Raw genomic sequence first — 24,705 nt, forward strand, 5'->3', positions numbered from 1 at the left:
TCTGCCCGCCTCTGTCTCCCTTAAGCAAGATGGCGGCAGCAGCGTCTCCCGTGGTGCCGCGCGGCGCCGGCGGCCGCTCGCGCTCAGTGGTTGCTGCGTCAAGATGGCGGCGGCGGCGGGAAATGCGAGTGCGGGCTGAGTGTGGAGCGTCTGAGGGGCTGGGCCGCCATGGATGCCCCGGGCTGCATGAAGGCCCTGCTCCTCGCGGCCACGGAGTACCGCGCCGCCAAGACAGCGCAGAACGCCGCGCTCCTGCAGCGCAGCCTGGAGGTGAGAGCGGCGCCCGTCCCGGTGCTGCGGTGGGAGAGGGGCGTGTGGGTGGCTGTGGTGTTCTTTATTATAATGTTTTATGATGTGTTTGTGCGTTTACAAAGGCGCGTTGTAAGCCTGTATGCACCCAGGGCAAGCAAATAGTATGTGTTACAAGGGGCTTTTTTTTTATATATCCCCAAAGTTCTGGCACGCATGAGTTTCTTTTCACGCTTAAAAAATAGAGTTTGAATGACGAACTGGTCTTGTATCTGGAGTTTTCCAGTTCCGTGCGACACATTTTCAAACGCATTTTCTGCTAAGGAGGTGGGCCAGTGCATTTGCTTGATCTCCAGCTACAGTACTGTGTACAACTTTTGTGGTGGCCTTTGACCGAATTAATCTGCAAGTTAACTTTTTGAAATACAGATTTCTTTTAATTGCTAGAACGTTTATATGACAGTTGGTATCTAGCTTTGCTTTCGTCTCTATATCCCTTGTAAAGAGATACAGAGGGAATACACAAACCAAACATTATGTGTCTCTATTATACAAACTATAAATCGTGTCTGCCTGTATTGATGTGAAGGTGTATAATTTTTGGCCTCTTCTTATATAGGGTTCCCCGACCTCAGGTTCCATTTTTGCATCCCAGTGACAGAGTGCTCCGAAAACAGCACTGACTGCTGCTGATCCTCCTGCTGCCTCTGGGTCCCTGTCTGCGCTTTTGGAAGGCAGGCTGATTGCTACATGTTTGTGTTGAGCAATCTGTTGAGTTGTTCTTTCAGAATAAATAAACCTGGTACTTTCCAAGCATTAAGGAATGAAAAGCAGATTTTTTTTGCATTACTTTTTTTTTTTTTCCCCCCCCAGCAGGTGTGAATACAAATGTCCCATTAGAGTTACATTCTTGGTTTGTCAAGAAGGATAAAATCTATTTAATACAACCCTTGTGCTTTGACTTCTGTGTCAATTACATTGTTGCAGTTGAGTAAGCAAGGTTGTTTTTCTCCTCTCATCTCCAGGTTATCTCTGGACTGAAGCTTACCCGTTTTTTTGCTTCAAACCAGATTCTACCAAGTGAATGTCTCAGTTGCCTTGTAGAGCTCCTGGAGGACACTAATATCGACCCATCTCTGGCCTTGTCTGTGATTACTTTGCTATCACAGCTAGGTAAGGTTTGCATCTGAACTTTTTATTTTTTGTCCGGGCAAGGGAAGATAGGACAGGTGCTAAATCTGTGGCATAGCTGATGAATTTCTTGGAAGAAGCATAAGGTGTGAAAGATGAAGTATTTTTCATTTAGTGGAGTGCTTGTGCCACCTGTTAAGATGTTGAATTGCAGTGAAAATGATATTTGAAGTCATCCCTGTGAAATGACGATGACACACTTGTCAGAATTCATTTATCTACTGGGTAGGGTGAGGAATTAGTCTCTTGTCCTTAATATTTGGAGCTGGAAAAGACTACCTTTTTAATCAAGTGAGAAACCTGGCTGAGGGTGCAAAGATAGGGAGAAGTCACATCAACTACTGTCATCACCTCAGTTTACCTCTCCCACTGGAGTGTTTGCGGGCAGTGTGGGCTCTCCAATGGCCTGGGCCTGTGTGCATCAAGTTTCCCACTGCAAGAGAGGTTCTACTGCCTTTTGCTTGTGTCTCGAGAAGCCTTTTTTGGGTTTTTTTTCCTCTCTACTTCATGGAAGTGGGACTTTATTGTCCTGGAAGCTCAATGCTCAGAGCACAACCTACATATACAGGGAAAAGTTATTCCTTCACTGCTTAGTTTCTCATCATATATGAGTAGTTATTCAAGATTTGAGTCCTTTATGATGCGCCCTTGTTTATGCTCTCTGATTCATGGAGTTTAAGCCTCTCTGAGCTTCCTCTTATGTTTTTAGAACAGTTACTGTAAAATTTTATTTGTTGCTGGGGTTCAGTCTGGAAAATTTTAAGGATTAAGTCCTCTTCCAATTTATCTCTTTTTTTAACTGTTTTGCCACATCTCTTTGAGGATTGCCTAAGCAGAACTGGATTTTATTTATTTATTTAACTAATGCTAGGTAACCTTATCAGGTTATCAGTTTTAGTCTACTTATCCACCATAGCACAAAGCAAGAATCTGACCTCATTGAGTTTAAGATCTAAGCCTTGAAGGGCAGGTTTCAAGATCTCAGAACTGAAACTTGGTAGGTAGGAGGTACACTATTCTTTCAGTGTCCAAGCATCTTGAGGAAGTGGATTAGTGTTATAATTAACTATATGTCCAGAAGTGTGGTAGAGGGGTAAGTGTGTAGGAGCTGTCATTTATTTGTAGTTACCTTTAAAACATATGAAGAGCTGATCAGAGACTTTGGCTTCTGCTTCAATTGGTAGCTAATACAACAGTTTCTTTTGCTATTAGATGCTCTTGTTAACAATTCTTAAATTCCAGCTTCAGACACTGAGACTAGAGAAGCTCTCCAGGACACCTACAATCTGACCAGTGTGCTGGCAGGAGTGGTTCATCGAAGTTCTACTAATCTGAGTGATCCAGTCTTATTACAGGTAAAGGAACTTATGCTTAATAATATTTGGCTACTGTTGCATAATAAAAATTATACTGTATGCATGTAATAACCCTTCAAAAGCTCTATTGGAAATAGTGTGTTGAGGGAAATTTGATCTTAGGGAAATTTGATCTTAGCTGTGTACTTTATTTGCTGTATGAGGTGGGTATGACAGGAATTTAATAATTTATAGAGTTCTTTGTACTCTCTTTAATCTTATTGTACTTCTCACCTACTCTAATCAAAAAACTCCAAAAACTCCTACAAAGCAAAAATAACAACCAACCAAAAAAAAAAAGCTACTTTTAAAAAGTTATTTCAATAAGTCACTGCTTGGGAGCTCAGAAGATTGTTTTCCAGTTGAGGTATTTGGTTATTTCTTCTGACGCAAGCGTGTTTCATAACACAGGCCTGGAGATCATTTCGTCTAATAGGTACTTTGACAGGTAACTGTGAAGGAGTGAAGGGAAAGCTGTGGCTGCCTGTTTTCATGGGAGGTTTGCAGGGCATGTGTGGCCTCCTCTTTTCTGGTCATTGCCATCTGCCAGTGAATGCCAGGCACTGTACTGATCAAAGCTTACAGTGAATGTCTGATGTCTGTCAGTTTGACCTCACCAATTTTAACCTGTCCTTAAAGTTTTCTTCATGTTTTTGAAATATGCACAGGTTTTCTCCTAAGCTTTCAGCAAGTACTTCCTGGTTGCCTATTGTCACTTGTCTTTTTCTGAAAAGCAGAAAATTAATTTAGTAGTAGTCCTGTGCCCTTTGTTCTGTTGACAGTAAGTCAGGCATCCAGTAAAGATCCCTTTTCTTGTGGTTTGCATATTTCTCAAAGCACTAGGGGTAACACAAGATCTAGGGTTCCAAGTGACTGGCCAGTCAATGGGAGAGATTTTGTCATCACCAGATAGATCCAATGTTAAGATCTTGAAGCTCTTAGATATCTAAATGGTGAGGTTTTGTTTTAGCTGCTAACCTCTGCTGTGATTTTTGTCATGTTTGAGTGTATTGAGTCAGTTATGTCCCAGAAGAGTGCTGTATGAAGGACTTTACTACCCTTAGATCTGTTGGCAGTCTTTAGAGCAAACCTGTTTTCCTGTAAGCATCCTTTCTGCAAGAGGTTGCAAAATGCTTTTTGAATTTTGATGACACTTCTAGACCTTTCAATAGGACAAAGCCTGTTTATCACTGACAGAATGGAGAACTTGCTGGTGAGGCAAAAGTGGAGAATTGGATGGGCTGAAAAGGTAACTCTTCTGTAAAATAAAATCTTAATCTTTTTGGGCTTTTAATAGGTGCATCAGTATGGTAGGACATTACAGTTTGCTTGCAGCAGTTTGTGTAATTGTTATGTTAATGTTAGAGCCTGAAAAATAATTCAGTTATGGTGTCTTGATATTTGTCCTTTCAGTTTCATCTTTTGTAACATTCCTCTCAAGATGCTGTAGGACAGGCATGTGAACAGTCTTCTGTTTCCTTAGGGTATTCATTTGCTGCAGAGACTAACCTACAACGTTCCTGTCTTTTGTGCTGGTGCCAACATCGATGGATTAATTTTGTTTCTAATGCATCGTGTGTAAGTGTGTGCTCAGTGTCTTTTCTTATGGGAAACAGGGAGCTAAGTTTCTAAACTTGCTGTAGGCCATTAGAGTGCTGTACTCACCTGGTCCCCAGAGTGAGCTGTGCTCTGAAGTTAACAGAAACTTTCCTATGAAAACCATGTACTTGTTACAGATTGTCAAATGCAGTGATTGTGGGACTTTGGGTGAGGCAATATTAATTGGCCTCTTAGCCCACCTCCACACCTCTGGGAGCAGGGAGCTAACAAAGAGAAAAGCCAGGAGGAAATTCATGCTTGTCACTAGGAGCAGACTTGTTAGATTAATAAAAATTTTATTCTAGTGCCCTTGTAAGAAGTCTAATGAGTATTAGAAGTCTATGTAATAAACAACCTCTGACAGCGGTGAGCTCTGATCACTGGGGTTTTTTTCAGATGTACTCAGTTAAAAGCTGCCCGCACTACATGGATTACAATCTGAATTTTGCTTTGCATGGTGAAATGGTGTCTCATTAAAAGAAAAGCTCCTGCCAAGATACAAAACAAAATAAAAAGTCCCCCAACCACCTAGCTCTCCCAGCCCCCACCCTACAATTTCTTGTAATTAAATTCAGGATGCTTCAATGAAAACATCTTTTGGGCTTTTCTTTTAAGTCAGTCCACTGAAGATGAGTTAACAATACCGTGTTTAGGACTCCTGGCAAACCTCTGTCGTCACAACTTGTCTATTCAGAATCAGATAAAATCTTTGGTAAGAGTTTTGCTTTTATGTCATGATTCTCTGGCTTAAGGATAAGAGTTAATTGACTCTAGGGAATTATCTTAGTATTTCTTAAACACTTTCTTTCAGTGATGATAACCCTGACCTGCTTGTTCTGCCAAATGGGCAGTTGTTTCTCCCATGTTGGAGAAAATAACCATTAGAACAGGAAGTTGGATATTCTCTTGCTGTGTTGTTGCCCTGGCTTGCGTTATGCATTTGGTTTTTGCAACTGTTCTCTGCAGCCAAAAGGTGAATTTAAAATCTGAGCATTCTTCCTTAGAAAAACTAAATGTCATTAAAACAAAGACTGTAGTTGGATTTTTGGTAAGCAAGAAAGAGATTTGCCTTTCAGAAGATAAATTAATAAAATAGCACTGATCTTCATGTCAGGACCCTTGAATCCTCAAATACATATGTATATCTGAACTACTTGGTTCTTCCTGTGTCTTCATAAATCAGTGCAAGCATTTTATTTTTTAATTCAGAGAAATTTATCTACATAGCAGCATATGTTGTACTGTTACCTTGGAAGAGAGGCAGGGGGCAAAAAAAAAAAAAAAAAGGAGAAACTATTGTCCAGTCTGATCATTGAGCAGAGAAGGGATGGGAGTCAATTTTCAGTGATTATTTTCTCTTACAGACTTTAGCAAAACGACTTTCTCATCTTTCTTTAAAATGATAGTGGAATTTCATCCTTGGTTGGTTCTCTGTTGTTTGGGGGGGTTTTTTCTCATCCTTGGGGCTTTTAATGAGTACATCGGTATGGTAGGATACAGGTTCAACAGAGAACATTAACATCAACGCCAGTATTGTGCAGTAGAACAGTAAAATAGCTTTCCTGGAGAACTGTTACCATACTAACGTGTTTTTGTGTTATTCATCATTTGTATGGCTTATTTATGAATATGTAAAACCTGTAAATTTGGTGGGTTTGTAACACCTGTGTTTCTCCTTTTTGCTGTAGAGCAATGTGAAGAGTTTCTATCGTACCTTAATAAGTTTCTTGGCCCATAGCAGTTTGACTATGGTTGTGTTTGCACTTACGGTATTATCAAGCCTTACCTTAAATGAAGAAGTAGGAGAAAAAGTAAGTGACTCTAAAGTTGTTTCTATTCTTAAGTTGTAGATAAAACCAATTGTCACACTGGCCAAATAAAATTCTAATTCCATCTAGTTTTAATAAGCAAGAGACCCAGCAAAGTATGTGCCTATGCGTAACTTTCTTCTTCCTTTCAGCTCTTTCACGCTCGAAATATCCATCAGACATTTCAGTTAATATTCAATATTGTTGTAAATGGAGATACTCTAACAAGAAAATATTCTGTTGATCTACTCATGGATCTTATGAAGAACCCCAAAATTGCAGATTTTCTTACCAGGTATGGCTTCATTCCCTTAAAGTATTTTTCCCTAAGCTCTAGTTCAGTTTCTTTGCTGTATGCTATTTGAATTCTAAACCAAGCATTGGGAAAAAAAATTCCAATATGCTTTTTGAATGTTGCTAGTTGATTATAATTATAACTGCTATATCTGAACCTAAGGTGTTGCTGGGTTACTAGTTTGACACAGAAGTGTGAATCAAAATCTGTTTTTTTCATTGTCACTGAAGGAATTTTGAATACCGTGTTCCATAATTTTTTGTCTGGACTGTGTTGAGTCAGACAACATGATGAGTAGCTATCCTGCCTTTTACAGTGCTATATAAGATTGAGGTGGAATAGTATGGTTGAAGCTGTAAGAAGTGATAATTTTACAGGGGGAGGAGTGTTAGAGTGGTTCTGTTGAGAGCTTGACTAGTTCTGCAAGTTCAGCTAGCAGAATTTAGTTGCTGATTTTCAATCAAGCAGTAAGAATAGCTGAAAAATCATAGCTTATTTTAAGGAATTTGCTTTCATTCTTAGAATATTTTTAATGCTTATGCTGTTTCAAGTAGAAATTAAATTATCAAAACTATCACTGTACTTGAAGTGTTTGGGGGTGAGAAGGAGAATAGCACACTTTCATTCATCACTTGGTGTGAATGTCTAAATGTGGTGAAATTTCAATTTTATTTTTAATTTTTTTCTTCTCTATGCATGCTGTAGATATAAGCACTTTACCTCTTGCCTTGGTCAAGTATTGGATCTTCTTCATGGAAGGGATCCTGATTCATCATCTAAGGTATTTATACTTTTTTAGATAAAAGAGGCTAAGAGGCTACAAATCCTAATCTAGTTCCTCTTCTGCTGTTATGAATAGATTCCTTGTATACAAGGTTGGTAATGAAATACACTGACTTCAGGACTCTTAAATGACCCAGAGAATCCCCCAAGTTTATATTTTCTAGTTCTTCAAAAGGCTGTCAGGTTAAATTTGTAATGTTGGGGGTTTTGCCAGATTGTGTGTCTGCTTTCAGGCAACAGATGTAAAGGTAAAAAGCTAACATAAACACCTTTTATGCTTTGGCTAATAAGAAATTCTGGGATGTACCAGGAATGCAGTGTATCCCACTTTGCTCTCTAAACCTTGAATGAATACTACTCAGACTTCAACTGGTGATCAGGGAACCCTGATGCTAATTTCAGAGGTTTAGGAGTAAATGCTCTCACCTTTGTTGGACAAATAGATGCCACTTCTGTTTAAGCAGTGAACTGTTACATTCAACTTTGTCTCACTACCACCTTATGTAAATGAAACATTGACTATCTGTCACTAAAGGCTAAAATATGAAATGTGAAAATGTTGGTCCTAAATATATCTGTGAAACAGATCTGGAGCTTTTTTTTATGAATATGTTACACATCCTAGTTAATAATAGATGTTACTATTTCTCTCTGTGTGATTTTTGTTGTTCTTTGGGTTTATTTAGAGAGGCATGTTGACAAAGAACTTTTCAGGGTGGTTTTCTCTTTGTGCATGCTCAGAGACACGTGCATCCATTCCTGTCTCAGAATGTTTTCTCTTCAATAGCTTTCTTCATGCTGAGTGTATACGTTTGTACTTTTTATTGTATCACTAGCTAGCAGTCATGTCTGAAAAAAAGAAAGCAATACACTGAATACTGTCACAAGCCTTCACCAGTCCAGTGAACTGTTTCTGCTGCTAACCTGGCTTTAAAGAAAGAAAATTATTCCTCATAAAACTTTAAAAGGAGTTGCATAGAACTTGCGTATCTCTTTAGACTCGTGTTACAGCAGTTGCAGTTTCTGTATAAGTTCTTGATTTAAAAGCATTTGAACTCTTCTTCATTTCACACAGATCTTAGAGCTGCTGCTTGCCTTCTGCTCTGTGCTAGAACTGCGTCACACCCTGCGGCAGGCGATACTGCAACCAGCTGGTTTGCCAGTCTCTGGAAACACCAGGCTTGTGACTCGCTCAAAGAGTTTTGAACCATCTGTTGCATTGGTGCACTTGTCAAACCAACCATTGGAAGCCTCTGAAGACTGTTCAGGTCTAGCATTGCAACTATTCAAAGAGATTTTTGAGGTACCAAGACTGATAACTGAGTTTAAAGAGCTTCTTAGCAGCTCTTATTTTTAAATGATTTTTAAAGAACTATTATAATTTGGCTTGAAAAATAGCACATAAAAAAAGTACCTGCAATAAAGTTCATTGTAAAATAGCTATGTTGAAATAAACATACTTCATAAAACAACTGTTCTTTTAAAGACATGCAGTATTTTAGAAATAATGTCTGTGTTGTAAGTGGGAGACATGGCAGTTTATGTAGTCATGAGGTAGATAGAAAACTATCAGAATTCCTTTCTAGAACTTACAGAAGTGAGTAAGTTCCTGCTGTTTCTGTTCTCTGTTAACTTCCTCTTCCAATATGATACTGATTAGCCATCTTAAACCTGAAATAGGAAGGGGCTGGGAAAGCAGAAACACAGGCTAGTGCAGGAAGGGGTAGAGTAAGCTTGGCTTCCTTGTGTTGTACTTTTAAATATTGACATAAAATAAAATGTCTTTATTACAGGATGTTATTAACAATAGGAACAGTGAATCAGCTGAACACTTCATGGATCTTTTGCTGCCTGTTCTTCTTGATCATCTTCAGATGCCAGAACAGATTGTGGATGAGCTATTAGTGAAGAAAAAGTGTGAAAGAATGGTCAAGGCTATTAATGTCCTGACAAATATCCTTTTTATGTGCCTATTGGCAGCTGATTTATTATTCCTCCACCATGATCTGCTCTAAGATGTTAGAAGACATGTCCACCTTGGGTCACTTTAATAGCTTCTAATGACAATAAGTGCCCTAATTTTACTTAGGAGTGTCATCTTGCAAGATCTAAAGTAGCTTTCTAATTGCTGTGAAATTACTTTGTAATGCGGTGGTGCAGGATAAAATGTTGTGGCTATTCAACAGAACAGAAGCACTTTGCAGATGGAAAACAAAGACGAGTGTTTTCTGTTGAAATTTTGTGGGGAATTTGGGCGGCCATCTTCTTGATCCATGTAGTACTGTTGCCTGGCTAAGTCAAGTGCAGCTCCCAGCCAAATATGATACAAATGTAGATCAGAGAAACACAGAAAAATAATGTGGAATGATACAGTTTTACACTCCTCATTGAGTCCTTAGTGTCTGTAGTAAGTTTAGTAAGGAGAATGTGACTGCAGAGAGTAGTCCTGCATCTAAGTTCTGTGGAGAAGTCTCTCCTAGCTCACTTCTAGGTAACTAGTGCTTGTGTTAGGGACTGCCTGGTCCCTGGCTTTTGTTCACTGTGTTTCTTTATGCCACCCATTTTATTGAGGTTTCCCTTAGCTGTCTGTTTCCAATAAGTGTGTGTATTAACTGAAAAGCGGAGCTTACTTGGCTTGTGAGTTAGGCATGATTTAAGTGGTTTATGTTGTTGGGTATTAAAAGCATTCTTAGAGTCTCTTGTGCTTTGATGCCTTAGCTTTTGTGTCCTTTATTATGACAAAATGTTGCTTTTTGGTGCCAGTCCATAGGCATAGGTATATTGAATTTATTCTTAACTCTGCCTACTGCTCTGCAGAGATGACATACTGAAAATGCGTGTCTCAAAGGTGCTGACTGCCAGCCAATGCACGTGTCTGATAGAACACCAGTTTCCTTATAGCGGGATTGATACTGGTTTTGGGACAAAATTGGTGGACTCTAAAATGTGGTGAGCACACATATTTATCTAAAATCTAATCAAGCGTGACTGGTGTGAGAGTTGTGATATTGTTGCAATGGAAGGAGTATGGTAGTTGAAAGTACCATTTGAATGCATATAAGTCAATATTGGTATTAAATCAAAATTAGCATTTTTGTGGAATAAAAAGTAATCTTGCTGGTCAGTTCAATCAGTAAAACCTAGCTTGTGCATTCAGATAATGTTTTTGGCATAAGCTGGCGATCCACTTAGGTGGAACAATGACCTTAAACCTCGTGCAGTAGTTGAAGCTGATCCAAGTTGAAGCTTACCAGAACTGCTCATGGCACATGATTTCTCATTTTGATTTTATGCAATCAGAGCTCCAAAATATCACACATCAGTATGGGGGGAAATTGTTGCACTGAAAATTAAATTCACATTCCTTCAGCTCAGTGTCATTAACCTGAATGCCAATATAGCTAAGAGTTACTTGGCCAAAACCCAGTGAAATATAATTAGACCTATAATTAGACCCTCCTCACTTCTAGCCTGGAAGTGGTGTTTTTGGTCTTCATTGTTGCCATCCTTGGCATGCTGGAGAAGCTCAGACACATGTCCAAGGAACTCAATATGATCTCTTTGGTTTTAGCATTGTTGCCTTGCTAGACCTATTTGATTTCTTTGTGAAGGTATTTATTATTTTTTTTAATTGACTGAATTTGTCAGTGCTGATTTGACATATCTCACCTTTTTTTTTTTCCCCACCCAATTTGCTTTTCTACTTGGATGTTTAAAAGCAAACTTGCTGCTGATATTATTTTGAAAATGCTTGATCTTATGAGCAGATTGCAGCAGGATGTACCTGGTATGAAGGTCAGCTTCTACAAAATGTTACAGGTATAATTTTAAAACGTTTTATGAAATGTATCTGTGAAATAGTGTCACTGCAGTACAGTAGTTTAGGTCTAAATGTTTTGCATGCTTGTCTCTGAAGTGGGTAAAGCTTCTTGGAAAATACAGTCCCTTATGCACAATTTCTAAAGGTTGTTTCATTATTAATTCTTCTAAAATAAGAGTAGTTTGCTTTTACTCCAGTCACTTGTTTTGGTAATGCATATGAAATCATACTTCAGCTGTCTGGTAAGAATTATCCTTTTAAGACTGCATTATGACTGCAGTTTAAAGGTAGCAAACTAGAAAATAATTACCACAACAATATAATAATTTGTGGGGTTGGTTACTATTAAATATGTACATGTAATTTGGAACTTTGCATGGCCAAAGTTTCTGGTACCTATTGGTTAGACGATACCTTAATAATTTACTTCATAGATGGAAAAGCAATCCAGACAGTCAAACACTTCTTGCTGTTTTGGGGATTTTTCATTCAAGAATGGGAATTGTGTGATTTAATGGGTAACAATGAGTTTTACAGTCCACGATTAATCTTTATAACTTCAGCTAGTGACCTTTTACGTTGAGTATCAAACACTTGAAAACTTGCAGGAATTAACTAGTCTCTTTATCTGTTGTGTTGACTTTAATGTAAAACGTGATTTCGAATACTCAGAAGTATAGACCATTTTTAAAATCACTTGCTGACTTCAGTCTCGGGAACTTAAAAGGGCAAACTTTAAGAAGGTAACTTAAGTTTTAAATAAAACATTTCTGTGCTTATGGGCCTTGATATTGTAATGTTTTTTTAGCTTGTGTTTGGTGGGGTTTGTTGTTTTTGTTGTCTGCTCTATCTTGTTTTGACCAAACCAATTTCTTTATTAGGATCAACGCTTGATTACACCTTTGACATTTGCTTTAACATCAAACCATGGAGAGCAAGTCCAAGTGGGACTTAGAATACTGTTTGAGGCTGCTCCCTTACCAGATTTTCCTGCCATAGTGTAAGTTATTTTTGTGGTACTCTGGTTAGATTTGATGTTTTTATAGGCTTAGTGATATTCATGTTTTTTGGAGTACTATTTTCAGAAACTTTAGAAAATTGTCTTGTTTCTGCTTTATGTGCACTTATGAGACACTAGTGATCCTGGAGGCCAGAGGAAGCCATCCCCATCCTGATGGTGTTCATTTTATGTCAGATCCTAGAAAGAACAGGAGCGATTGACTCCTGTCCCTAAGTGCTCATTTGTCTTGGAACTTAGGGTGCATCTAATATTCTGACTGTCAGATTGCTCTCTACTGAACTCTGTCAGACGTTTCAGTCTTCGGTTCCTGAAGCTTTGGTCACACTTTTGCAGCCGCTTCCAAGAAAGAACAGGTAGATGGCAGTTCAGGTAGTACTTAAGGTGGTTTAAACTAGGGAAGAAGTATTGAGAAACTCTGTTTGATAGAGTCCTTATTTGTGTAGATGTAATAAAATACAAAAAAAAAAAAAGACTTTAAATTGTATCAGAACCTGGAGTTGAACCTGACAGACGTCAAGGGCAACAAGAAAGACCATTACCTCAACAGCAAAAGCCAGACTATAAAAATGTGTTCCTTTCTGCTCAGTGGGGCAGGGGACCTGTTGGCAAAGGACATGGAAAAAGCTGACATACTGAATGCCCTGCTTGGTCTTCACTGGTAAGGATTCCCAAAGGCAAAGCAATGTCCCTGAGAGCAATGGGAAGGCCTGGAGGAAGCAAGACTTACTCTGGGTGGCACTGGGTCAAGTTATGGAACGTTTAAACTAACTGGATGTACGGAAGTCCGTAAGACCTGACAGGATGTGCCCTTGAGTGCTTAGGGATTGCCTGATGTCATTCCAAGGCCACTCCAGAATGTCATGGTGACTGGGAGAGGTTCCTGAAGACTAGAAGTCTTCAAGAATGGCAAAGATGATCAGTAGCACCCTGGACTGCACTTGGAAGAGTACTGATGACAGGGCAAAGGAGGTGATCATTCCCTGCTGCTCAGCTGTGGTGAGACCACACCTGTAGTGTTGTGTCCAGGCCTGGCTCTCCAGTGCAAGAGAGATATGGACATGCCAAAGTGAATCTAGTGTAGGGTTTGAGGGATGAGCATGCGTTGTACAAGGTGAAACTGCAAGAACTGAGCTTACTTTTGAGAAGACTTGCAGGGTTCTTATCAGTGTGTTGAAATGTCTGATAAAAAGGAACAAAGGAGACGGAGCCAGGCTTCTCAGTGGTACCCACTGACAGGATGGATGTAGGCACAAACTGAAATATAAGAAAAAACCTTTTAGATTTCTTGAAATATCAGAAAAGAAACCCTTTTACTATAAGGGGAGGTCAAACTGGAAAATTTTGCCCAGAGAAGTTGTGGAGTCTTCATCCTTTGAGAGAGTCAAAATTACCAGGCATAGTCCTGGGCAACCTGCTAAGAGCAGGAGAGTTGAATTAGGTGGTCTGTAGATGGATCCCTTTCAACCTTAATTATTCTATAATTATATGGGTTTGTGGATATAAGAAACATTTTTATAATGGCCAATAATGAATAGTCTGGCTGAAAGAATGAAAGATCTGTACAATCAAATATGTCTGGAATTGTACAATGGAATAGCCAAATGACATGTCTGTAGATGCAAGTTAAAAATAGGCTTTTGCTCACTTAAGAAGCAATTGAGACAGCACTTCAGTAAAGTGGTTGGGATAGCTTAGTAATTAAGGAATTTATCAAGAGGAAGGAATTTATAACTGGTGCCTCTAAAATCAGCTCTTTTGATATATCATTCTTATTTGAAACATGTTATTCGTACCTGCCTTGAAAATACCAACCACAAATTACATACAGGCACTGAAATATAGGTGCTGTAATTACTTTTTTCTAAGCTTTTGAGTTCTCTTCCCTATACAAATTTAAAAAGATTGCAGTTTTATCTGCATACTTAATTTTGGTTAAAATTTAGAAAACTAAATGTGCTGTACACAATACAGTATTGTAAAATAGAATTGCAGGCAAGGAAACTTGCAGCACACTGAGGTTTATGGGTAGGACTCTGCTTTATCTTGATTCTATCTTCTTATTTTTCTGCCAAATAAAAGTTCTTACTAAATACTTTCTCAATCTTCTTTGAGACAAACAGTGGCCTACTTAAGTTGAATAATAACAGGCAAAATAACCTGTTTCACAGGTTCATAAGAGACATGATCTCTTCTGCTCAAAAAGAGCTGAGCACCATGTCCTTTCTGATGGGATTCTGTATTTGTCTCTAAAGTTTAGCCATGATACTTTTTTTCCCCCCTTTTTCTGTATTTCTGGCCAGTTTGGGCACATGTCCAATACACATCTTTGTATTCTGTTGTAATGCAAATGTGATTTTGTTATGAATTGTTCTCCTCTTCAATCCTTGCAATGGTATTTGTAGCAGGTTGTGTCATTAATAGCCTCATGTTTATTCAGGCTGGGTGAAAGCATTGCAGCAAATAATGCCTACAGAGAACAAGAAACGCAGCACACAGCAAAGAGAATCCAAATGCAGTCACCTGTGACCAACAGTACTTCAGTGAGGTGTTCTTCATCCTGTCCTTCAAGTAATGAATCCAAAGCTTCAAATATTGAGGAATTAATACAAAAGCTTCATTCTGGACTAGAGGTTAGTAGAATTTATATACCCTCGTGAAATATTTGACACTTTTTTCACTGGGAGGGGTGGAAATTAAAATCCAAGTGTCAGACTACTATGTGTGTAACAGTTAAATTTGGTTTAGATTCCTGTCTATTTGGAATGTGCTCCTTTTACTGAGCTGCTGAGCAGAATTCAGAGGTGCTACCAGAAGGTAGGGCTCATTACTGAGGTAACCCCTCTCCAGTGGGTTTGCCCGCAGTCATCTTAGCTGTCAGATGCGTAGACAGGAGCCAGGTCTGGTCTGACTGCCTAGACTTGCTGGGACACATTCAAGGAACCTCCTCCCTCTGCTTCCTAAGAAATAGCATGTGATGAAATAGAGATGCTGTGCCGCTTTAGAAAAGCGTGGTGCATCTCTTGAGTGCCTAAACACACATACTTACATTTTCATTTTGATGGATGTAGCTGACTCTAGCATTTGCAGCTCAGGTTTTGTGGAAAGGTGCTGTTATTATTTCAGAAGACAGTTTTTACTTCCCTCTGCAGCAACTTGCATCATGAAAGAGACACTCAGCCAGGCACCGCATACCATGTGCTTTGTGGGCCATCCTGGCAGATACTGAATATATCTCCTCTTTCCCTTTTCTATTCAAAGCAAATTAGCTGCTTTGTAGCTGCTTTAGACTGAGTGATGGATTGTTGATTCTATGCTCTTTTGGCTTAAAAGAACAGTATGCAAATTGGGAAAAGGAATAGAAAGTTTCTTGATAACAGCTTGATATCTGTATTAGTGGCATTGCCTCCAGCCTTAGCTTTGCAACTCTCATCTCTTTGTTGTAACATAAAAGTGAAACTCAGAGAGCTACCAGTTCCAGTCAGCTGCCAGAATAACAGTGAAGAAGGTCAGGTGAGTCTTCCTTGGCTTACTTTTTACTCTGCCACTGGATGCTCCCATTGATCATCCTTTTCAGGACTGCATGTGACAGTCTGTGGGTACATTGCTGTGTTTATATTAATGTGAATCAAAGCAGCCACAGGTGCCTACACAGCACTAGTACAGCAGCTTCCAGTAATGTGACAGACTGTAAGCCTGCTTTGATTTTTTTTTTTAGGGGAGAAAGTTGTTGATGAATTGTTGAGTGATTCTTTTCTTAAACCTTCTAATTAGTAATTCAAAATCAATATACGCATTCACTTAAAATATGCAGTACCTCAGTTCTGTGTGTATATTTTGTAAAGCTCAAATGCTTGTAAAAACATAATTGAGAAAACACTTTTCATAGTATTACTGTTCAGAGAGAATGAAGGGAACTTCATTCTTAGAGCTCTTCTTGGAGTAGTCACTGCCATGACCTTTTAGATATTTTAAGCTTGCAAGTAGGAAAATAAACTACTTGTTTCATACTTTAGGGACAGAAAAATGAGCTGAGAACTGGAGCTACACAGGGTCTCCTGTTAATTTTCAAAAAACTCCTGTTAATTTTCATTCTTCATAGTGGTTCAAGATGGTGCAGAGATGGTGGCTTTTCCGTAGGTGATAAATGTCTGAACAGCTGGCATAGTTTGCATTTGGTTGTGCATCAGCATCTATGAACAGCTGCTCAGAACTGGTGTTATAGCAGCACTGCCTAAGAGAAACATCCTGAAATCACTAAGTAGCATTCTCACTTGACTTGGGCATATACTTTAATTAACACTTAGGACTTTTTGTGCCATGCATGGTGCATTTCCTCTAGTAAGTCTGGGTTGACACAGTAGGTTCTGTCCTCAATAGTATCTTTTCTAGTATCCTAGAAGAGCTTTCCTGGGCCTTTTCTGTTACTTTATATGTTGAGAAGGCAATGGAGTGTGAACAAGGAGTTTTAACCATATGCATTTTGTGCTGTTAATGTTAAGGCAGATTACTTTAGGTGTCCTATGAGGGGACTGCTAATTCTCCATCAAAGATCAGACCAAGGGGAATTTTTTCAGAATGGTGATTTTACCTTTTTATAGTGCTGGACTGATAGTCTTCTGCAGATGACTCCTACTAAGCCTAACCAGTTCAATTGCTCACAAACTTTCCACAAGAGTCGGGTGGGTACCTTTGAGTAGACAGCCTCAGATACAAAAATGAGAATTCAAAAAACTGGTGGCAGGTGGAGTTCACAAAACTATTGAGCTCTTTAGGCTCACATTACCTGTGTAAGTAAATACAAATTTCCTGTACCAGTAATTGCAAAACTTTTCCACAGATGAAGGAGCCCTTGGCTGATGTGAGGATGTCTGACATAATGGATGTCTATGAGCAGAAGCTGTCAGCGTTAGCAGTGAGTACAACCTAAAGCACACGGGGATGTTGCAGTTAGTACTTTCAGAAAATGTTAATGAGAAATGTTCTTCCTATATGCAGTCTAAAGAAACGAGGCTGCAGGATCTTCTGGAAGTAAAGGCAGTAGCTCTGGCTCAGGCTGAGAGGCTGATGGCTCAGTACCGGTGTCAGAGAGCCCAGGCTGAGTCTGAGGTAAGTAGCAGAGCCTGGAGGTGGGACTGAGCAATGATTGTCTGGGTACCTTTAACTGTGATCAGATGTGAAAACTATACTGCTTATCTGTAAGCTGTGCTTGCAAGTTAGGGCAGTCTTACTTTTCAGCATGAACATCCTGTTTTCCTCTGGATTGTTCTTTTGCACAGTTTTCTTTAATGTCCTTTCCCTTACAGAAGTCAACAAAACCAACCTACTCTGCTCATTATCGTTTGTTAACCATTAGTGTTAATTCAGCAATATTGAAAATTAATAAACCCACTTGCTAGAATTCTCTATAGAATTTGCTAGTATATGAAGAACTGTTTGTGTCTTTGTGGGGTCTGTATTTGAGCTGCATGTTGAAAAGTGAGAATAATTTCTATTCTTTAAAGGTTGTATTAACGATTGGGCTACAAATTACTAAATCCATAGCTAAAATGTATTGTCTTTTACTTTGTTCTTCCCTCTTCCCTCACATTGTCTATAAGTGGAGCTAAAGGAATTTAGTGAACCAATTAATTTGTAGTTAATATTAGGTGAGAGAATTTATTCTTCTAATGTAGATGATGGCATTTTGGTGTTAGATCTATGTCCTCAAGCATGCCTAATACAACTTGAGAAACAGAATTCCCTTTAATATATGTGGCTTTTTTTTTCTTTTTATTTGGGGGGTGTGTTTCCGTTCAAAGGCAAGAACTCTTGCTGCAATGCTGAAGGATGCAGAACGAAAAAATGAAGAGCTTAACGATTTGCTGAAAGCTCAACATGTAGAATCTGAAAAAGCACAGACTGATATTGAACAGCTCTTTCAGCACAACAGGAAATTGCAGGCAGTTGCTGAAGAACATGAAATACTGAAAAAATCCTCTCTTGATCTTCTTCAGAGGTAAGATGAGTAAGATCTCTGAACAAGTATTTCATATGCAAAGATTTATGATGTCCTTTATTGGGCTAGGCACTTTAGAAGAGCAACATTACATGCTGTGTCATGTTTTTAAGTGAAAAGTTAATTATTTTTTCTTTCTTCTGTGTGCTTGTCAATAAGTTTAACTTAAGTAATTCAAGAACTTAAATTTCCATTGCATTTGACATAGTTAAATTTACTAATACATTATCATTCAGCTTTCAGTGGAATGAGAACTGAATTATAGGTGCTGAAGGTCCAGTTCAGGGAATAGCACGAGCTTTGTATAAAAGGGACCGTTGTTCTCTAAGACACAGAACTCACAATGTTTAGTTTCTGTTAGCATTATACCATGCTCTCAGTGTCTGTCTTTGATTTTGCGTGCTGCCTTGATGACATGCTGCAAGAGTTCTGGAGAAACAGCCAATACCAGTATGTTTGCGTAATGTAGGACTCGGCATCGTTGGTCACGTCTGTACCAAACTTCACTTAAATTAGGTAAAAGTCAGGTAGGGAGGAAGGAGGCACATTGTGTGTCCTGAATTATTTATAAGCATTATTTCTTCGGCATCTTAAGCTAAAAAGAATATGTGAGACACACAAAGTACATGAAGATAGAAAATATTTGCAATTAGAATGTGCTTTGGAAGAGTAAAGGCTTAAAAGAGCTTTGACTTCTCAACTCACATGAACTGGTCTGGTCACTAGGTGTCAGCAAGGCAAGGAAACTGATAAAATTGAGAGCAAATTTCTTGCTTAGTAAGGGGAGCAGGCATTATATTAGACAATTTTGAAGGCATATTGCTGCCAATAAAGGAGTCATTAAGGGAGGAAAATATATAAAATTTTTTTCCATTACGCAATTTCTTGAATAAGTGTCTAGTAGGTCATTGTGGAAGTGCCTCCATTTTTGCTTGAATTATATGCAGCCATACACTCTGTGAACATGCATTTGACTAATTCATGTGAAATAAATCAGCCTCAATCTAGTATCTAACAGTTTTAAATTCTCTGAACTAGGAACAAAACTTTCTAATCCTTACAATGTGTTTCTAAAACAAAAATTTACTTTTTAAAACAATCGTCAAATATGCTGTTTCTTAAAAATAATCAGTTAACTGACATCAGGGAAGAGAAGCCTCAGGGCCATCGGGGGAGGGCCTTTTGGTAGGAAGGTAGGAAAATGTTTGCTTGGAGCATGAGATCTGCCTTATAAGCCTGTGTTAACTGCACACTGCATTGTCTTCAGTATGTTCAGTTTTTAGTATCACAAGACAACTGGAGGTCATAGACTGACTTAAAGGGTCCCTTAAAAGATGACTGACATACACAAACTGTTACAGATTAGCTCTTGTCAAATTTCTAAAGGTATTTATAGTTTTGTCAATTCCTAAAAGTTTTTTACTGGAGGAAGGTTTCTTCCTGATCATTAATAATTCAAGATTTGTAAGGGATCCTCTGAAGCTTGGCTGGTTTGTTTGTCTGTCTGTTTTCTTCTTCCAAGTCAAGCATTGGAACAGGCTGCCCAGGGAAGTGGCTGAGTCACCATCCCTGGAGTATCTAAAAGATGTGCAGATGGGGCATTTTGGGACATGGTTTAGTGGTGGACTTGGCAGTGCTGGATTAATGGTTTGGCTCAATCATTTAAAGGGTCTTTTCCAACCTAAATGATTCTGATTTTGAGTATGGTCATTTAAAAAAAAAAACAAACCCAAAAAATCTAACACACTAAAAACCAGCTGTCACCAAAAAACCCTCAATTGTACACCCCTCCTTCAGAAAACACATTGCTTGTTGCTTGAGTGGGATGGTTGCACAGATCATGTCAAATATTTTTATTTGACAAACTATTAAAGTAAAAGCTCTTCAAAAGCAATTACACTTCATTTGTAGGTATGAAACAACTGAAAGACAATTTAAAGATCTACAGATTACGTGCAATTCACTAAATAAACAAGTGGAAGCAATGAAGAAACTAAATGAATCACTCAAGCAGCAGAATGACAGGTAAGTTCAGTTTAGTCTTTTTAAAGCAAGTTAAACAGTAAAACTAAATAGCACTTTAGTCTCAGTTTTTCAACCGTACTTTAAGTAATATCTGAGAAGTGAAGTTAGAGGAAGCCAAAGATGCTTCAGGGTTGATTTATACATTTATGTTGGATGAGAATCTGTAGTACTGACTTTGGTGATTTATTTTGTTTGCTCCGTAATTGGTTGGAGTTGGTGAGGAAATATCCACAGACTTCAGCAACAGCTGGAAGAGAAAGATGATGACCCAATTCTTGGGTGCATTTGGGAGAGCGTGGAGGTGTAATTTTGATTGTTGAATTCTTAAATGCTTTTATCACTCAAAGATTTCCATGTATTCCCTTTTAGCCTGCAGGTTTTCTGTTAATGTTGTCAGATTGGAAAAAAAAACCCAAAACAACCAACCCTATTAAATGAACACATTTGAAAGTTATATTAGAAGTCGTGGAGGGGTGATATTCTGCCTGTGGTATAAAACATCTTTTCCAACTATAAAACTAACATTATCTATGTCTTCCTGAGGAGTAATTGTAATTTTTCCTTTTTGATGGCTTAAAATAGAGGTCTGATATACCTTTTACCAATGTAACTAAGGGAATATAGGACTCTTCTTTGACAGATTTTATTTAATACATAACTTTTCAGAAGATGTCTCTAAAATATGTTCATAGGCAGGCCTTGTATTCAGTTGAGAAATAAAGTGCTATTCTTGGTTTTACTTGCAAAGTTCACTTCATCCTTCCAGGCTCTTGCCTTTTCAGTAATCAGAGCAGTCCAAATCATTGCCTTGAGTTCTGATTCAAATGGAAAATTTTCATACTGATACATTAGTTTGCTACTGAATAAATTTGGCCACTTACATTGAATGGTGCAATATGCAGCTCAGAGTAATTGGGGAGATATTCTGATGAAAGCTGACCCTTGTTAAAGCCAGGCTGGAGGAGCAGTTTTTTATATAGATACTCTTGAACTGCCACAGAAATGGGGACCATGGGAAATATACGTCACTCCCTATTGCTAGAGGCTGCAGCTTAGAAACTGGTAGATAGGAGGTGGATAAACAAGTAAACAAAAGTGACAGCAGATGCCATGTAGGCAAGGCAAGTGGCAAGTAGAATATGGCTTAGAAATTAGTCTAGCTGGTAATGGAAAACTGTGTTAGCTTCAGGGGATGTGAAGTGTTCGTGTTACAGCTGTACTGCTGGTAGATGACAGTACCTCAGTGTTAAATGGGTGTGGAAACTGAGCATTACCCGAACTGGTGAGAAGTGAGGCAGGCCTGCACACGAGCTATGGCACTGTCTTATGGTATGGTCACTCTTGAGTGTTGTGTGACAGTCTGGGAGATGTTCAGAATTACATTTTTTATGTACAGGTGTCCTTGCATGGATAATACCTGAAACAGATTTTACTACTTGCATGGTCTCTTTAGGAGCATAGTAAGACCTAAAACCCCAGCATCTTTAATCAATAATGGCAGGGAATTTTTACTTGCATTGAATGACAATTTCAATTCTGCCACAGTTTTTTGAATCATTTGTGGCTGTGATCAAAGGCACCAATTTCTGGGTTTTGTGTTCCAGGTATCAGCCTTTTCAGTAGTTTCTACCATGATCAGAGAAGGGCAGTGACTATTTCATGGTGGCAGGAAGGAAATAAGATCTATCTCTGCTCACACACTGCCCATTCATAGGTTTGATGAAGTTCTTGACTGCAAGTGGAAACGACACAAAAATCATTCTAGCTTCTTAGGACAGGGAAATGGTGGCATATCTTTAATTTAATCATTAAAATTTATTTCTCTGCACTTTCAGGACTGCTGCACAGTTAGTAGAAAGTGAAGAGCACAGAAATGAATTACAGCAACAGCTACAGGAGAGAGATGGCACAATAGCAAGTAAGTCACCTACCTTAAGGTCACTGAAGCTAGAGAACCAGCTGCATTAACTACATGTTATTATGGCCTCTAGATAAGCTGCTATATCTTACTGGGCAACTTTTAAATCTTAAAAGTTGGCCACAGATACATGATTTAATAGCTGAATGAAACAAATACAAATTTGAATTTTTTAGAAAGGCTGCATGAAGTTGATTTCCCAGACTTCACTGAATCTCTGCATAGTGTGTCCTTTCAGGATCTTCTTACAACATGTCCATTAGAACAATTTTCTGTAGGAACTGCAAATTAGAAGAGCTTAATTAAACTCTCTCTGCAAATGCCTGGAAGCAACCACTAAAATTTAACAGTAGATGGCACTACTCTGTAATTCAATTAGCAGCCATGTTGAGTCTAAAAACAAAAAGTTAATTTAAAAAGCACCTTGTTTCCCAGGCCAATGCAGTATCTGTTTTCTAAGTTTGGCATCCAGTCTTTTAATGTGTTCATTTTCTTAAGCCTTGCAACAGAATATAAATGTTCTGGAAGAAAAGATAAAAACTCAACAGAAAGAAAAAACAGATATGGAAAAAACTATCGATACTCTTAGAAAGGAATTAAGTGAAACAGAGCAAGCAAGGGAAGAACTGAGTATCAAGGTAAGGAATTATTTGCACCTGCATTCCTGAGACTGGAGTTTTAGGTATCTGTTTGATAGAGTTTTTTGGTGGTTAAGTACCTGAAGATCCTAGAGTAGTCAATGTAGTAGAGAACGAGAAAAAATTCTCTCAACTTTATTGTGTACCTCTTGAGTTTTAAGTCAGGATCAAGTTCTAGTGAGGTTCTGTGAGGCATGTGTGTGAGTATGTAATGTTGGGAAGGGAAAAACTTCCCCCAAACCTGCGCCATAATGTTAAATAGAGTGTAACACATTCCTCTTCAGTAGTTTTGACTACTGAAAATGTAAGTCAGCTTGCTTTCCCTCCCTTTCTCACATTGAATTAAGGTACATGTGTATGCACCAAAATGCACCTGGGGTTTTTTTGATCATTGAAATTCTAACAAAAAAACCCATTTTTATCTCCAAGAAAAAGTGTATTTTTTCAAAAGAGAGACCACTTTAGCTATACCAAGTTAACAGACAATATTAACAAAAAAAAACAACAACAAAAAACCCCCCAACTAAATCCCCCAAACTTGGCTGCAGGTAAGGCTCCCTCTAAAATCACAAGGCAGAGATTCATTTTACATGCAAACTGATAAGCAAATGCAAAGTGTGCAGTCTGGCAAACACATTTACTGTATTTCCGTTTCCTGCAAGCAAAAGCTTAATCTCTTCAGGCAATATTATCCAGTATATAGCAAATATTTTTTTTGTTCTCACTAAATATTTGCTGGTGTGGTGCTTGAAATGAAAGGTAGACGGTAGCACAATGATAATGGGGGGTTGGTGCTTTCCCATGGTATCCAACATTTTGCAGTGTGGCAGTAGCTGTAGTTACTCATCTGCACCAAATGTACAGCTGAGATTTCTGAAATAAGCTTGTCATTTTAAAACTGCTTTTTAATTACTTGCTTAAGTTCACCACCAGGCCATTCAGCTTTCACTGTATTGTGTGTTTTTCAGTTGGTAATGGAGGAAACTATAACATTTTGTTTGTTTCTGCAGGCATCTTCTCTGGAAGTTCAAAAATCCCAGTTGGAAGCATGCTTGGAAGAAAAAGAAGCGCTCATAAATCTGCAGAAGGAAGAATTGGACAAACACGCCAGCATGATTGCAATAATTCACAAACTAAGTGGTGGCAAGCTAAGTGCAGAAACTGTGGACCTCAGTTTGTAGGGCTCTGTTTCCTGTGCTTTCTGTATTCTGTTAAGTGAGCTAAATTATTGGGAGGACTGCCAGCTTTGTACACAATGCATGCAGTTCGGTTGCCTTTTTGCATAATGCAGTTATTGTTTAGAAAGGTCAGCAACAAAAAAAATGTTATCAGACCTGCTGAATAAAGGAGTTTTGTTGTTTTGCAAACTCAATTGGGGAAGAAAGCATCATTAACCATCAATTTTTGTTTCAGTGTAATGGGTTAAAAATTTTCAGTGTCAAAGTAAATTTGCAGACATGTTTCCCTTTAAATCTCTTGATCATGGAGATGGGGTAAGTAAATGTTGGGACGGGTTTTGTTGTTTGGGGTTTTTTTTCTCCTTTTCTACCAGAAAGTGCTCGAGTAAACAAATTCTAGTAGGAAATGCCAAGCATGTTAATAACTCAATTGATAAATGCCAGTTTGACTTTGTCAAATGGGGGAATGGGAGGGAAAAACATCAAGCTGCTCACCAGAGTAAGGCAGCAATAAGGTACACATCTGCAGAAAATGGTAAATTAATCATTAGCATTTATGTGACAGAATCCAGGCTATATAAATATTGATTTTTTTTTTCCCCCTGAAAAATGCACTGTTTCAATATGCTATTCTAAGCCAAGTGTAGCTGAACTCTGGGTTGCATAGCAAGTAAATGCATGGGCACATCAAGGCATTTTGACATCATTTCTGTCTTCTTTCATGGCAGTGTTTTTTCCAAATGGTAATGCATAGTGGCAAATGGAACTAGCAAATAAATTGATGTCTGCTTAAAATTTTGTTTAAAACATATATCTTCTCTTTATTGTAG

General features: G+C 38.5%; 1 protein-coding gene across 1 annotated transcript; it reads left to right on the forward strand.

Moving 5' to 3' along the window:
• Positions 1 to 168: 168 nt before the first annotated feature.
• CIP2A (cellular inhibitor of PP2A) lies at positions 169 to 23,926 on the forward strand (the record flags this gene model as incomplete). The annotated part of the gene is made up of 21 exons (XM_082277620.1): positions 169 to 270; positions 1,275 to 1,422; positions 2,683 to 2,795; positions 4,279 to 4,373; positions 5,010 to 5,106; positions 6,083 to 6,205; positions 6,355 to 6,497; positions 7,203 to 7,278; positions 8,356 to 8,583; positions 9,074 to 9,246; positions 10,098 to 10,229; positions 11,000 to 11,099; positions 11,982 to 12,100; positions 14,559 to 14,751; positions 16,959 to 17,033; positions 17,117 to 17,227; positions 17,920 to 18,116; positions 20,028 to 20,141; positions 21,977 to 22,059; positions 22,558 to 22,697; positions 23,708 to 23,926. The coding sequence occupies 21 exons, from the start codon at positions 169 to 171 to the stop codon at positions 23,876 to 23,878; spliced, it is 2,733 nt and encodes a 910-aa protein (XP_082133746.1). The 3' UTR covers positions 23,879 to 23,926.
• Between the last annotated feature and the right edge of the window lie 779 nt (positions 23,927 to 24,705).

Source organism: Coloeus monedula, assembly GCF_965178545.1.
Source record: "Coloeus monedula genome assembly, chromosome: 3".
Lineage (NCBI taxonomy): Eukaryota > Metazoa > Chordata > Aves > Passeriformes > Corvidae > Coloeus > Coloeus monedula.